The following is a 14557-nucleotide window of genomic DNA, read 5'->3' as shown; positions in this document are numbered from 1 at the left end:
TGACAGTGTTTCTAAAATATCATTCCTCTGTCTTCATATTTATAATTTATATTTTCATTGACTTTGATTAAATCGAATATTAATCTGTCTTTTGTAGGAAGAAAAATCCTCGGTCTGCATAGAGAATCAGAACAACACAAACCATTTCCAGAAATATAGCAAAAAGTAGTCTCTTTCCAAAGTGTAGTATAAAAATGTTTAGAGATTCAACACACTTGGATCAATGGTGATGACTGTTCTGTTGAAATCACAGCTTTCCCCATCCTCTGGTAATAAGCATTGAAGGCGTAGTAGAATGCGCAACAACATCATAACACGCTTCACTATGCATCAACGCCGAAAAATCACCTCTCTGGACCGCAAGCTCAATCAAGAGCCAGCTCTGAAGCACCTTCTTATCAACTTTTTCGTTGGCAATAGAAACGCAGTGTGTAAACCTGAGTCCCGTTTGTATTTTAAAGTTAATCATTTAGATTTTTTTTTTGTTGCTTGTGACAGTCTTCTTGTTGCTCATTTTTTCTACTTTTATATTATTTTTATCTTGCTATTTCAAGTCTTAATAAGGTTCATATCTCTTGATTTAGGGGATGATTGGTTGGGGCTGTAGATGCTCTGTACAGCCAAAATTTAGTCTACATCTATATATCTCAACCAATCGAGCTTTGCTTTCCTTAAAAAACTCACAGCAAAAAAATCTCTGCAAAATCAAAATATGGCTGTAGAGAGCTTTATTTCCAGAGCAAAAAATTAGTGCTTTAGAAATCTACAGCAAGGAAAGCTACAGCAAATAAATCTACAGATTAAATTTTACAGCAAAAAATATAAAGCTACAGCACTTACCAATCATCCCCTTAGACTTGAACAACATCGTCAGAAATTTGATTAGATCAAACAAATAAAATATAAAAATATTAGATATTGTTTAAATTTCAAGCCAAAAGTTTTACGTCAGAATATTTTCGTTAATTTGTACTAATCTCCAATATGTATCTTAGACCATCTATAAATACAGTAATCATTTTATTTTTTTATTCTATTATAAAATAAAAAATAAAATAATATATTTTTATAAAAATTCTTGAATAGCTCTTTTTAATTTATTTTCACAAAATAGTTATTAAAGAAGAAAATGACCAAAAGAAGTTTTATTAAAAAGTAAATATACACTTATAGTTTTAGGTTTAACTAATATAGATTTAGGTTAAAGCTGAAGAGTGAAATGTTGGAAATATGATTTCAAATTTTAAAAAATAAAAATGACAATTTTCAAAATAAAAAGAAGTTATTTTGGTCATTTTATTTTTTGAAAGATACAAAAACTTTTTAAAAAAAATTATTGAAAAAAATTAACTTAACATTAAAGCATTTTTACTCAAAACTATATTCTAGAACGGAAAATAGATTGAGATCAAATATGCTCTCAGTTGCAGCAAAAGTAGTAAACTGTGTCGGAATGTTTAGTTCTTGTTTTTTTTTTGTGCTAAAATTTGGTGGTTCTTGGTTGTTGCTACTTGTTACTTAGGTAACCATGCAAATTCCAGATTTTTGTTTTGTCAGCCATAGTAGAACTTGCACAAGTTTTCTAAAATGGACCTTCAGAGATGTAGTTACTAACGTCATGTATTTTTCTAGTAAAATGAGAGCTTTTTAGATATGATGAATCTTCAAATTTGATTCTAATTATTGTGCAAATTACACAATTTCCCCCCCATAAAACCCCTATAATATGTTCGAATCACAAACACAGAATAATCAACCACACCATAAAAATAGAAAAAAAAAACTTAAAACCGTTTTGATGCCAAGTCTTCCGTGGAACTCGAAATGATCATGTGAGTGGCTCACTGATCTCCAGGAGTTCATTGCATAGACCGGTGTAGACGAGAGAGGAAGTCTCAATGGGTCTAAACTTGATTAGCGCCGAGGGAACAAGCTCTTCATCCTCCAAGGTTCTTGGCTTCTGTCCCGGGGCTGGAGTATGCGGAATCACACGCCGTTTAACCAGGACAGGATCCAAAAGCTCGAACTGCAAACTTGGCTCTTTCAAAGCAGAACTCACAAACTGTATAAAAAATAAAAAAAAAACAGAAAATTTCAAAACTTTTGTCTTAATTTGAGAAAAAAAAAAGATTTAGTTAGTATTAATTAACCACCACCTCATAGAGAGCAAAGGTAGGTTCCCAAGGAGCAAAGACACCTTGAAGCACAACTCCATCAGGAAACTGAACTCTTATCATACTCCTTTTGTACCTCTTTCTAGCTGCTTTCGCTTGCTTCTCCTTGTACGATCTCGGGATCAAAAGCTGCGACTCCGCAATCTTTTTCCTCCTCAGATCCGCTTCTCTTTTGATCTCATCCGCAGAGAGGCTATAGAACGAGTCAGGCACCTCTATTCTCGACGCTACGTTCTCCGCAACCGAGAAGAAGACACGAATCTAAATCCAACAAAACAAGAAGATAGTGACCAAACTAAAATAGCTTCTGTCATAAAAAGCAAACAAACAAAGTTTTTTTACCTCTCTATCGATCTTCTTTGGAGCAGCAGCAACTGGCTCCACCGGAAGAACCTCATCATTTCTTTTTTCCAACATTCCGACAACTTCGTTAATCAGTTGAGTTTGGTCTCCTCCGGGAACATCCATAACGGCCCAAACCTCGTCGTTCTCCTCTTTCAACTCAAACCCAACGAGCTCAAGAAGCTCAACGCCTCCCGCAACATCACCAATAGCTTCCTTAATCTTAGCATTGCTCATCCTAATCTTCCTAAACTTACCGTTCTCAGGCTCCTTCACTATGTTCTTAAGCAACCTTAGCAAAACATCAACCGAGCTCTCCGTCGGTTTCCCTGAGAGATACACAACCACAAGCTTCTCCACCTCGGATGCAGGCTCGTCTCCGTTGGTGGTGGTTGTGGTTTCACCGAGACAGGTCTCCTCCACGTGGACGGAGACTTCTTCCTCTGTTTTGAAAGGGTTGCCGCAGATCGGACACTCGAACATGTTCAGAGAGTATCCGTTTTGAGATCTGTTGGAAGACGTGATGAACGCGCCGTATGGGTCGAACCCGTCTTGTGGAGGAGCACGAACCGGATCAGGATCCGGTTTTTTCTCTGACCCGGAAGTTACGGGTTTCTCAGGTAACGGAGCTGATGGAGAATGAGAAGGTTTGGTGGGTCTAGGAGTCGGATTCGAAGATTGGGGAGGGTTAAACCGGTTTTGAATCGGGTTAACGGGTGCAGAGGAGGAAGAAGATCCGAGAACTCGACCAGAGCCTTTGAATTTGCCGGAGGAGGAAGAGAGATTGACTTTCTTCATGAATCCTTTAAGCTTATCTTTAACGTCATCCATCTTCTTCTTGAAATTTATCTGAAAAGGCTTATAAAAAGACAGAACATATGAAGAAAGAGATCAGAGAATGATTTTTTTTCTTTTGGCTCTGGTCGTCGAGGAATAGTTTTGTTCTGTTCCGTCTCTCTTTTCGTAAGCCGAAAGTTAATGTGAGCTTAGCTGCGAGATAACTCCAATTGGTGGGCCGGTTTGGGCCGAGTATTGTGTTTATATCCTTTTGAGACCAGTTCTTTTTATCCATATAAATGAGAAAATTTTAAGCCAGAATATGCACATCGTATAGTATTCGGCTATTGCCCCCACATTAGCTTCGGTAAGGCAATTCATAGTTGGTAACTTGGTGTGGTACGTTTGTCTTTGTGATGTGAGTTTCAACTAGGACATTGTGAAATTAAATTCATATGCGGATTTGTTATCCCAGAAAGCACTTTTATGTAACTCTCAATAGTCTATGATTCATAAATGACTTCTCTTTTGTAAATAACGATTTCTAATGTCCAAAACTATGAATAAATAACGGTTGTTGTGAGTTGTGACCATTGAAATCAATAAAAAGTATGTTCAGCAAAACGTATTAATAACAAACATAGCTCGAGAATATGCAGCTTTCATAAGTTTCAAAAAATATATGCAATTTTCATTAAGGCTGAACATAATACTCATACTCGCTCTCGCTCCATTTCCGTTTTGTTTTTTTCAAGTACTCGTCATTGCTAAATCGAGTATCAAATAGTACAATTTTGATACTTGCAAATATAAGACAAATAACAAATATATAAAAAAAAACTATTACCCGGTTTGTATTACTCGTTACTTTTATATAGAAAACATTTTTGTTATTATGAAAAGCAAAAAGTACTCTTATATTGAAATATTCTTGTTTTTCATCATCTTTTAGAATATGCACAAATATTTAAATTAGAATATTTCCCATAATTTTTTCTTGCATAATAGACAAAACAAACTTTCATGTCTATTTCTATTAGAGTATTATTTAGTATGTAATTTTTAAATACTCGTAAATATTTACAAATAACTAAAAAGTACTCTCAAGTAAGAAGTAATATAGTAAGGCAAATAATTTGCAAGTAATCATTTTTGAGAAAGTGCTCAAAATAACAAATACTCATTTTTAGCAAGTTTAGTATAAGTCCAAATTTCTATTACTCGTACAAAAAAACTCGGGTAAACGACCTATTTCCACACACAAAGTATCATATAGCACCAGTTCCACACAATCTTTCAAGCGCGTCTTAGGTGCACACAATTTAACTATCGCAACCTATTTCTCCCCATTTCGAAAGTTCGAAACACGAATCCACACAGACGAAGATTGGGCTTGGTTCTCATGGTTAATGTGTGGTTTACTATTCGTTGAGTTAATATAAACCAATGGCCAACATAATTAACCTGAAACGACCCGATTAGAGAGAGTTAACCGGTTTTACATGACTTAATGATCCGAACTATTAACCCAACCCTAACACGTGTTTCTAAACCCGTAAATTAAAAACCCTAAATTCCCAATTCCAAATCCTCTCACTTGCGACAATCTACAACCTGATAGAATCATCCAAGTCTTCACTTCGCCGGTGGTATTTTTCGTCGACATATACACCTAAGGTGATTTCGACAACTCCTCTTGTTCCTATTTATCTCTGTGATAATGATTTGTAATTGTGTTCATCAAATTTGCAGAAATCAACTATGGCTTCGAATCAGTGGAACGATGTGCCTATTGATTGGGATACCGTGCCAGAATTCGACCCTTCAAATCCCGATTCTGTTCCTCCTGATATTGACTCTGATGGTGAAGATCGCAGAGAGCGTAACGATTACAACATAGAGAAAGATGTTTTTGACTTTGTCGATGAAGGTTCAGTCAGGCATAATGTATATCCTGAAACAGATGAAGATGAAGATGGAGAAGAAATCCAACGGACAGTGGACAAACGCAGCCATATTAAGAGAGGAAGTGGAAATTTGTATGAAGGCCAAGTTTTCATCAATGGAATTGCGTTTAAGGAAGCTGTGCTTGATTATGCTCTGAGTACAGGTCTGAACATCAAGCAAAATCGTTATGACAAAACGAAACTTGAGTTTGTCTGTGATGGGAAAGGTTGTTCTTGGCGCATCTACTGCTCAACCTCGATTAAGTCTCCTAACAAATGGCAAGTGAAGATCATGAAGAAAGCTCATACCTGTGTCCCTACAGGCACTTGTGAGATGTTAAAAGTTCCTGTAATAGCTCGTTTGTTTGTTGACAAGATCCGAGAAGAACCCGAGTACTTTATGCCTATGAAGATAGAGGAGTTGATTATGGAAAAATGGAAACTTACAGTGACAAGGCCTCAGTGTCAACATGCTAGGAACAAAGCTATCAGGTGGATTGAAAGAGAGTATGATGAGCAGTTCGGACGCCTCCGTGATTACTGCAGTGAGATAATGGTCTCGAACGAGAACTCTTCTGTTGAGCTAGATTGCGTGAGAAATGAGGATGGTATAGATGTCTATGACTTTGTCTCTCGTATTTGGTCTCTCTCGAATGTGGTCCTCTTTTGTTGTTTCTATGAATGTTTCAGAGTTCTCAGATAATTTTAGTGGCTTAAAACCTCTTTTGATGTGTATATTTTAGTGGCTTTTACAACCTGTACAATCACACTTAACAAACACAACGAAAACAAAAGTCACATTTAAGCATTTTGGACCTTGTTCCACGGCATTATCACATTGATAAGACATTAAACAACTAAAATAGCTAGAAATAACATACTTTGTCTTAACAACAACATAACACAACGATTATCAAACTTAAGCTAAACAAGCTTAGACAGCACAAGCATGGTCAATGTTCCTAAAAGAACAATCCCCATCATTTTTTTGACTTCCCATTTGACTTCATTAACGACCTCTTCCACTCTTGCAAAAACCTCAGTCTCTAACTTCATTTCAAGCTCTGCAAGCTTCTTCCTCCCTTCTTCCACACTCTCAGCAAGAATGGTATCTTCTAGTCTGCTTATCCTACATGTCAATGCTTCAATCTCATCCACAAATGCTTCATCAACCCACTTATACGTGTGATTATCATTACTCAGCTACAAACACACACATTTCGATTAACTCACACAGTAAGAATAATGACATTCATATTTAAAAAAACTCACATTTCTCTCAACCGCAAAAGCACACCGATTAACTCACACATGAAGAACAATGACATTCATATTAAAAAAAACTCACCTTTCTCTCAACCGCAAAAGCACACCGATAGTATCTCCGGTACGGATTCGCGGCGGACTTGGACATCAACGACACAACCAATTCTCCACACCAGCATCTCTTGGGCACACCAACGACCCTACCTCTTACTCGAGCTACAGAGGTTCCAGACGAATTTCCAGATTCATTGCTCATACTTTCTGGGTTTTTTCTCTTATCTCTCTCTCTCTCTCTTTCTCTTATGTCTCTGGATTTTAAGAATTAGGGTTCTTACGGGATAAAACGATTTGGAGATTTTTAGTAGGATTCGGGTCGGGTTTTATTTGGTTCGTCGTTGGATCTATGTTTGGTTCGGGTTGTACCAATATAAACCGATACGATCAGGTTTAATATCGGTTAATGTTATAAACCAAGCCCAATCTTCGTCTGTGTGGATTCGTGTTTCGAACTTTCGAAATGGGGGGAAATAGGTTGCGATAGTTAAATTGTGTGCACCTAAGACGCGCTTGAAAGATTGTGTGGAACTGGTGCTATATGATACTTTGTGTGTGGAAATAGGTCGTTTACCCAAAAAACTCAAAACTCAAATATATCGGAAATGGAAAGTATCCGACTTGTGCCGAGCCCTAGTTTTCATGCATGTCTAAAGAGCAATTCCTAAAGAGTGTTTTTAGGCAAACGAGATAAACTTTATAAAAGTTTGTATTTCCTTTCTCAGTGTGAAAAAAAAACTAAAAATTAATTATCATGAAAAAATGCAACATTGACTTCACCTTGTTTAATTATCGATCATAACTATGTGGGGTGCGTGGACAGTCATATCAGGCTCCGAATGGTAACGTGCAGGACAACTGCGGAATAAGTTTGGTACAGTTCAAATAGTAACAAAAATGTATAAATATATAGGTATATGTTTTTGTTACTATTGATGGCGGTGCGGTTGATTACCATTCGGAGCCTGATTATACATGTCCCATGGGTTTATGTATTTGTCTTGAGGCGGAACTTTGAGTTATAAAAGAGTAAGTGAAGGCATTAGAGCTCATAAAAACGCGATCGATTCCCGTATCTGGACCTTACGTTCCCTCTCGTCTCTTGTAACTAGAGTTATATTCTTATAATCTTTATATTGTTTGTGGGGGAAAATGCAACCAATTTTTTCTAGAAAGTACGTCCACTATGCCCAAGTGACATTGTTCTTTTGTGAATTTAGCTTTGGTCATTTATAAATTAAAAAAAATTGAGTTTAATTTATACCTGAAACTATTACACTACAACTGGTCAAAAGAAAGTATACAGTATAATGACATTTAAAACATTGGTGCTTGATTGTGACAAAAAAAAAACATTGGTGCTTGGAAACGCAGTAATACATCTGCCACTCAAAAAAATAACATATTGTGGTATATATATAGAATGAAAATATCTATAATATAATAATAATAATATAATAATAATAATAATATAATAATAATAATAATATATTAAAAGGGTTATATGAGGAGCAGAGAGGCTGTCCACGTCAGCTTGAAAAATCGTCCAATAAGAGAGTTTGGTTTTGCCATGTCACCATCGCTTTTGACTAAAGAAAGTGAAACCGGGTTTTCGCGTGGGCTTTCAAATTACGTTTATGTTGTGTTAAGATGACGAGGCCCAATCTCTCTTTTGAACAAAAACCCTAACAACCTATCTTCTCTTTCGGTGGTTGGCTTTTCGGTTCACCTATGTTCCCCGGCTCTTGGTAACGCTTTTCTTCGATATCATCACGATTCTACATTAACTATCTCACTGAAGCTCTCCCACGACGTTGAACCCCTTTCCTAACTTCCATCGCGAAACCGTAATTTGTTCCGTTCCACAAACTTAGAATCTCCCAACTTCACATGATTCGACCCTTCTGCTTCCTCACAAATACAACCTGCAACAATGGTTCCATCCCATATTTTTATTACAGATTTGGATCCCGTTCGTTGTTCTCAGGCGGTAGTAACACGTCTTCTGCGGCTCTGTGTAGCTTAGAATGTGAAGCAAAGGAGGAGGAGCTTATGGGAATTGACATGCTTCTGCTTAATGAGAAGGGTAGGCTCATATTTTCTCCTTGATTATGCTTTATCTTTTCCTATTCTTCCATATACTTAAAGGCGTTTCATGTTTTCACTCTTTAAAATCCAGTCTCTTGCAAGCTTCTATCAACTTGCATCACCTTAACACTTTTAAACACCTTCTGAAAGAAGGCGTCACTTAAGAGATCAGTGGTTTTGATGTTACACGAGTAACACCCACTTCAAGCTATCAGAATCCCCTTGGTCGTTCGCTTGAAAAATCTAACGAAGTTTGTTGAAATCACAACTCCTCCTACTGCAATACCTCTTGAGCTCTTTTTGGTTCAATGACTACGGACATCTCATTGCGTTACCAAATACTACCCTCAGTTGCCAGGTCAATCAGTTTACTTTCATTAGCATACAAGGTTTAACGAACTCAACCACTTGCTTCGTAGGCGTCTTAAGGTTTGTTGGTGTGATCAAGTCTACCTTCAGTGACCATGAGCAGAGTGCTCAATGCATTATGGTTGACCTCCAGGGTGACAGTTACGAATCCTATTTCCTTTACACTGTTTTTTTCTTTTTATTCCATCCATTTGTTTTAAATCTGCATCTACACTTCAATACAGCTCGACAATTATGCGTCTAAGTGTTTTTGACGCACAATCCAACCAACTTCACCAAACGTTGATCACCATATTTGTTCTTACCCAACGGTTACATTTTCAACTTTTATGTATCGTGTGGAAATGACATCACAGATGTCACAGAGTTGGCTGTGTTTGATGCAGAAATGTCTAAGTTGACTAATGTGCATGCAGCGGAAGTGGGTGACATTATGGTATGTCTCCAGATACCCTCATTTAAAAAAATAAAAGTAGGTGTACATAGTATTTGTTATTCAGCAGGGTGCAGGTGTGGGAGGCCCACTCGAAGCTGAGATCCCTCCATTTACCAAGAAATTGTTGGGAAAACATTCAATCTAAAGCTTACTGATATTCCTGGTTCACATGCGTCTCCTGCAAATGCTCTAATGGACAAAGGTTAAGTGGTGATGAGCCGAGCAACGAAATGGATGGAATCCCCTCAAACCAGACACGACACCCCATCCGTTAGAACAGCAACAGCTGCACAGCACCACTGTGAGGGGAGTAATCCAGGGGAAGACCAGGTTCAACCGATATAAATTATTATAGGACGTGTTGATTTCATTTGTATACTATTTCTCTGGAGCTTAATTATAATGTTGTTTCTCTTTTCCAAGAAATAAAAATATGGTCTGCTCGACCAGGTTTTAAACATCAGTCGTAACTCAAATACGCTTTTACAATGTGTTGTTTATAAACTACAATCGACGTGGAGCCACTTCTATTTTTCTTTAGTTTCGTTGCAGTGTTTTTTTTTTGAAATATTCTCAGTATTTTGGTCACTGAGAACAAAATGAAGAAAATGGTTTCTATTTTTCTTACAACTAGATATTAACCCGCACATCCGTGCAGATATATTTATATTTTTAAATTAATATTTAAAATATAAAATATGTTATAAAGATATATATCTAATATCAATTTTTTGTATGTAATTTGTTGTTGAAAATTTATATTTGTTGAAATTTGTTTGATGATATTGTACAAATCATATATTAATGAAGTATTTTTGTTTATTTATTTAAAATGCAAGATCAATATTAATAGTTCAATTTTAAACATTAGTTTTATATGAATTAATAAAAAAAATTATTAGCTTCTTTGTTTAGAAATTTTTGTTCTCGAAATGTTTTTATGTGAATAAATTAAATTATTTTTGTTATATTTTAAAATATTATTTTATTTAATATTTTTATATTTCAGTTTAATGTTTTTATTTTTACTAAACATATCAACATAAAATGTTACAACCAATAAAATATTATTTCTTTTGTTTATATAAAAATTTAATTTGATAATTTAAAAAGAATTGGACTATACTATTTAATTTCAAAATTAGTTACTGGAATATATAAAATATGGTCTATATTAAATATGAGAAACAGTCAAATGATGATTACCTAATAACAATATATTTATGTTTTTTTAGAAATGTTATTGTTTAGATATATATTGTTTTTGTTAGGAGAATATATATCATATATGAGTAATTTTAGGATGTTTAGTTAAATTTCTAATGAATGGTCTAACATAGACTTGTGTATGGTAGATAAAAAATAGGACTCTATTTTAATAGAGTAGATGTGTTGTTGATATTTTTTTCAAATATTCTCAGTCAAAATATGGTTTCTATTTTTCTTTAATCTGATTTTGATAAAGAACAAACTGAAGTTATAAAAGAAATTTTCTAATCTACTTTTATTGAAGAACAAGTTGATCAAAAATTCTTATTAATTTATTTATCCAATTTCTCAAATGAATTTTTATTCATTATTTTGTTCATTTTCCAATACATCTAACATAAAACAAATATATATGAAAAGAATATTAAGTATAAATAAAAATAGATGACCTAACATAAAAGTTATTTAAAATCTAACGCGTAAAAAAGCAGAACATAACCATATTAAATCATCTTAACACAATCACATTAAAAAGAATTTAAATTGACTCAGCGAAACTAAGATTGAATATTTTACCATAAAAAAATTCAAGAACTTACAATATAAGTAATTAGACTTTCTTTTTTTTTGTCTTACTATTGGATTTTTATTAACTTAAAGTATGAGGTACACAAAACCGACAAATGTTTAATACCTTTCCAGAGCCATAAGCCGATGAATAAAATTTACAATATAATCTTCGAATAAGAATAGATTATATTTATTATATTCAATAAAATAAAATTTTAAATGATTTGTTAAATAAAAATATATTTTAATATAAAACAGTTGTAATGTTAACTCACCCGCCCGTAGGGCGGGCCAACCTCTAGTATATATAAAAAAAAGAGTCCGTAGACGCTTCCTTTTGGCCTAGGATAAGCTCGAAAACAGAAAATGAAAAATAAAATAAAAGAAGTAGAAAACATATTGGAAGAAATATTTATTTAATTTATAAACTAGGGCTATAATTGATGATAGAGAGAATGTATCACGTAAGCCAATGGTTCCACCTATTGTGCTTTTATTCTCCCCACTTTTGTTTGAAAACATAATGATATTAATCTGGCCACTTTATAAAGTTCTTTTTACTAGATAAATCTATATGTTATGGCATGATTACTGATTAGTATCAAAATCAATCAACCATACCAACCAGTTGAGTACTACCTTCTCTTTTAGTAAAATTATATCGCATATCTTTCAAATCCGACTTCATGTTTTTTCATAGCCGTTGACGCTCCAAAACAGCGGGTAACATTAATATTTAAAGAAAAATGTGTAGCTATAGTTCAGATTCAAAGAAGACAGTCACACATACCATAAGCTAGCGTTATTGACATCTTTAAGTGATTATGGATCTATATATCTTATGATAAATAGCGAGATATCAAAAGAATTGCATGCGCCACTTTATAAAACGATATTATACGAAGACACGGATACAAGTCTATAAACGGCGTAAAATTCATATACATTTGATCAAGACTTGAATTAAAGACATAAAGTGGGTCAAAAAGAAGACATTTGAGTGGAGAATATGAAGAATCTCTTCGCTTTTCTTTCTCCTTTACGCATTAAATTCTTTTGTTTTTTCTTGATATATTTGATGATACAAGAGTCGAGAAGCAAAACCCCATAACGCAGTTTATTTTCCACCTGAAAATCAAAATAAATAAATAAATAGAGAATGTAAGAAATTCGGATCCACCATATAATGTGCCTTTATCTTGGGGTCCATCCATCACATATACAAATTGATCCGTTTATCATAAAAACATTTGATTATGATGATTGTGTTCCATTCCATTACGTATATATAAAAAATGAAAAGGAGTTAGGGATGAGTCATTTACCTTTAACTCTCTCGCACGATTTTGACATAAAAGAAAGTAAAACAACTAGTAACGTAACTCCAGCAATTAAGCCAACTATGATTGCAAGTGTCTTCTGTATCTCATCGTCATTATTGTCACGATTCCCACCTTAATCCCAAAACGTTATCAAATATTGCATGCATAATAAATTATAAAGTATGATATGATAGTTTGGATTCATGAACATGCTTAACTAATTAATTAACTCTAAACACAAATAAGAACATTAAGAGAAACAAAAGCAACGGTGTAAAGAAAGGCTTTACCGTAGCCGTTGGCTCGCGAGTGCCCACCGCGTCCAGTGTACCGCGCGTAGCACTTGGCTAAGTAAACGTCACCCCAAGCGGCGGTGCCACAATCAGATTTCAACCGTCCGATCGCTTCCATCAAACAGTCCTGACACTCGCTCGCACTGAGATCTCCGGTGCACTGCGCCACACCTTGCAGCTCCCCCGACACTCCCACTCTATAAGACCCACCGCTACTCGTCGATAAATAACCAACCACCGAGTCCCTCCGAGTCATCTCGTCCGAGTTATACCCAACCGGTGATCCGCACCGTCTAACGACCACCGTCTTATCCTCGACGCCGAGGAACGTCGAGTTGTCATACTTCACGAAACAACCTTCGAGCTGCAACGCGCCACCAGTAGCGCCGGCGCAGAGACTTCCGAGACGGCTAACGGCTCGAGCGACGCACCTAGCGCAGTCGCCGGAGCCTAAAGAGAGGTCGCCGCGACACTGGTACAAGCCGTAGACGGAACCGTCGCCGCCGGAGATTCCGTTGACGGTGAAGTTGTTGTATGTGTAGAGAGAAGCTGAGCTGACGAATGAGGTGAGAAGCGAGTTGACGTTAGACTCGTAAGGCGATCCCGGAAAATATTTTGTTTGCGAGCAGCCACCGTAGACAAAAGTATCGACGGCGGCGAATGTGAATGTTCCAAGAAGGAACAGGACGGTGATAAAGAGAAGCGTTTTTGTGCAGAACATGACTTTGTGTGTGTGTGTGTGTGTGTGGTATGACTAGAAGAAAATATGAGAATGAGCAACTTTTTATGCTTGGTGCGTTGTTACATTTACTAGATTTTTTAACCGCGCTACGCGCGGATAAGATATTATATGTATTTCACAATTCTAAAAAATAATGTATAATATTGTATTATATTATTTAAAGAATAAAAAATAAGACTACATAACATAAATATATTTTTTATTTTTTCTTTGTGAAAATCATTATGTTGTTTGATTGTTGTACTTAATTCACATATTTGCATAGATATTTGTGATAGATGAATAACTATATTTTTATTATCAGTAAATAATATATATTTATCATATAATATAAGAAAAATGAAATTATTTACTTTTTAACAAACTTGTCTCATGTTGGGGACTCGGTTATAGACATATCATATTCGAATGAAACATTTTTACACTTATCAATCTTCTTAACAATTAAGAAACAAATCTGAATATCAAAACAATATCTCATACGATCTCTTTGTGGAATAACTGCTCTGAAGAAATTGAATTTATGCATCAAAAAAGACTGGAAATGGATGTGCATATGTGTTATCTAAGTCAGCTTTAAAAAAAACTATTTATAGTTCATATATCATTTATGTCCATCCTATTTTTTTGTCCATCATTTCTTAAACATCTTGAAATAAGTAATGCTAATTAATAATAAACTTTTTGCTCACAAAATAAAAATCAAATTTGTTTAATTATCGCTTAATTTGTCTAACTGATATATGTATTTCTCAATTCTAAAAAAATAATGTATAATATTGTATTACATTATTTAAAGAATATAAAATATGACTACATAACATAAATATACTTTTTAAATTTTCTTTATGAAAATCATTATGTTGTTTGATTGTTGTACTTGATTCACATATTTGCATAGATATTTGTGATAGAAGAATAACTATATTTTTATTATCAGTAAATAATATATATTGATTATATAATATA

General features: G+C 34.8%; 4 protein-coding genes across 12 annotated transcripts; 1 reads left to right on the top strand and 3 right to left on the bottom strand.

Annotated features, from left to right (window-relative positions):
- Positions 1-1652: 1652 nt before the first annotated feature.
- LOC103827566 (plant UBX domain-containing protein 2) lies at positions 1653-3492 on the bottom strand. Its single transcript, XM_009103080.3, has 3 exons — positions 2517-3492; positions 2157-2435; positions 1653-2062 (listed from the first exon to the last, which is right to left on the bottom strand). Exons 1-3 carry the CDS (start codon positions 3345-3347, stop codon positions 1829-1831), a joined length of 1344 nt encoding a protein of 447 aa, XP_009101328.1. The 5' UTR covers positions 3348-3492; the 3' UTR covers positions 1653-1828.
- A 247-nt stretch (positions 3493-3739) lies between these two features.
- On the top strand, positions 3740-9915 carry LOC103827564. 9 transcript variants are annotated; one of them, XM_033272919.1, is made up of 3 exons: positions 3740-8406; positions 8521-8645; positions 8739-9915. In XM_033272919.1, exon 1 carries the CDS (start codon positions 5055-5057, stop codon positions 5940-5942), a length of 888 nt encoding a protein of 295 aa, XP_033128810.1. In that variant the 5' UTR covers positions 3740-5054; the 3' UTR covers positions 5943-8406; positions 8521-8645; positions 8739-9915. The 9 variants fall into 9 exon arrangements, with proteins under 9 accessions (XP_033128810.1, XP_033128812.1, XP_033128811.1 ...); XM_033272921.1 differs by having other exon boundaries at positions 3740-8495; positions 8586-8645; XM_033272920.1 differs by having other exon boundaries at positions 3740-8495; positions 8581-8645.
- LOC103827565 (uncharacterized protein At4g04775-like) lies at positions 6164-6761 on the bottom strand. Its single transcript, XM_009103079.3, has 2 exons — positions 6588-6761; positions 6164-6442 (listed from the first exon to the last, which is right to left on the bottom strand). The coding sequence occupies exons 1-2, from the start codon at positions 6759-6761 to the stop codon at positions 6164-6166; spliced, it is 453 nt and encodes a 150-aa protein (XP_009101327.1).
- A 2141-nt stretch (positions 9916-12056) lies between the features above and the next one.
- LOC103827563 (plasmodesmata-located protein 6) lies at positions 12057-13644 on the bottom strand. Its single transcript, XM_009103077.3, has 3 exons — positions 12844-13644; positions 12557-12685; positions 12057-12359 (listed from the first exon to the last, which is right to left on the bottom strand). Exons 1-3 carry the CDS (start codon positions 13565-13567, stop codon positions 12349-12351), a joined length of 864 nt encoding a protein of 287 aa, XP_009101325.1. The 5' UTR covers positions 13568-13644; the 3' UTR covers positions 12057-12348.
- Between the last annotated feature and the right edge of the window lie 913 nt (positions 13645-14557).

This window comes from Brassica rapa, chromosome A06 (assembly GCF_000309985.2).
Source record: "Brassica rapa cultivar Chiifu-401-42 chromosome A06, CAAS_Brap_v3.01, whole genome shotgun sequence".
In the NCBI taxonomy this organism is placed as follows: Eukaryota; Viridiplantae; Streptophyta; class Magnoliopsida; order Brassicales; family Brassicaceae; genus Brassica; species Brassica rapa.
The sequence above is the reverse complement of the archived record's forward strand: the minus strand, read 5'-3'. Positions and strand labels throughout refer to the sequence as shown.

Excerpts from the sequence above, each read along its gene's own strand:
- LOC103827565 (XM_009103079.3), bottom strand. The coding sequence starts at position 6,761 with ATGAGCAATGAATCTGGAAATTCGTCTGGAACCTCTGTAGCTCGAGTA. Across the intron at positions 6,443-6,587 it reads CTTTTGCGGTTGAGAGAAAG|CTGAGTAATGATAATCACAC; the intron begins GTGAGTTTTTTT and ends GTGTGTTTGTAG.
- LOC103827566 (XM_009103080.3), bottom strand. The coding sequence starts at position 3,347 with ATGGATGACGTTAAAGATAAGCTTAAAGGATTCATGAAGAAAGTCAAT. Across the intron at positions 2,436-2,516 it reads CAAAGAAGATCGATAGAGAG|ATTCGTGTCTTCTTCTCGGT; the intron begins GTAAAAAAACTT and ends TGTTGGATTTAG. Across the intron at positions 2,063-2,156 it reads CTACCTTTGCTCTCTATGAG|TTTGTGAGTTCTGCTTTGAA; the intron begins GTGGTGGTTAAT and ends TTTTTTATACAG.
- LOC103827564 (XM_033272919.1), top strand. The coding sequence starts at position 5,055 with ATGGCTTCGAATCAGTGGAACGATGTGCCTATTGATTGGGATACCGTG.
- LOC103827563 (XM_009103077.3), bottom strand. The coding sequence starts at position 13,567 with ATGTTCTGCACAAAAACGCTTCTCTTTATCACCGTCCTGTTCCTTCTT. Across the intron at positions 12,686-12,843 it reads CTCGCGAGCCAACGGCTACG|GTGGGAATCGTGACAATAAT; the intron begins GTAAAGCCTTTC and ends TTTGGGATTAAG.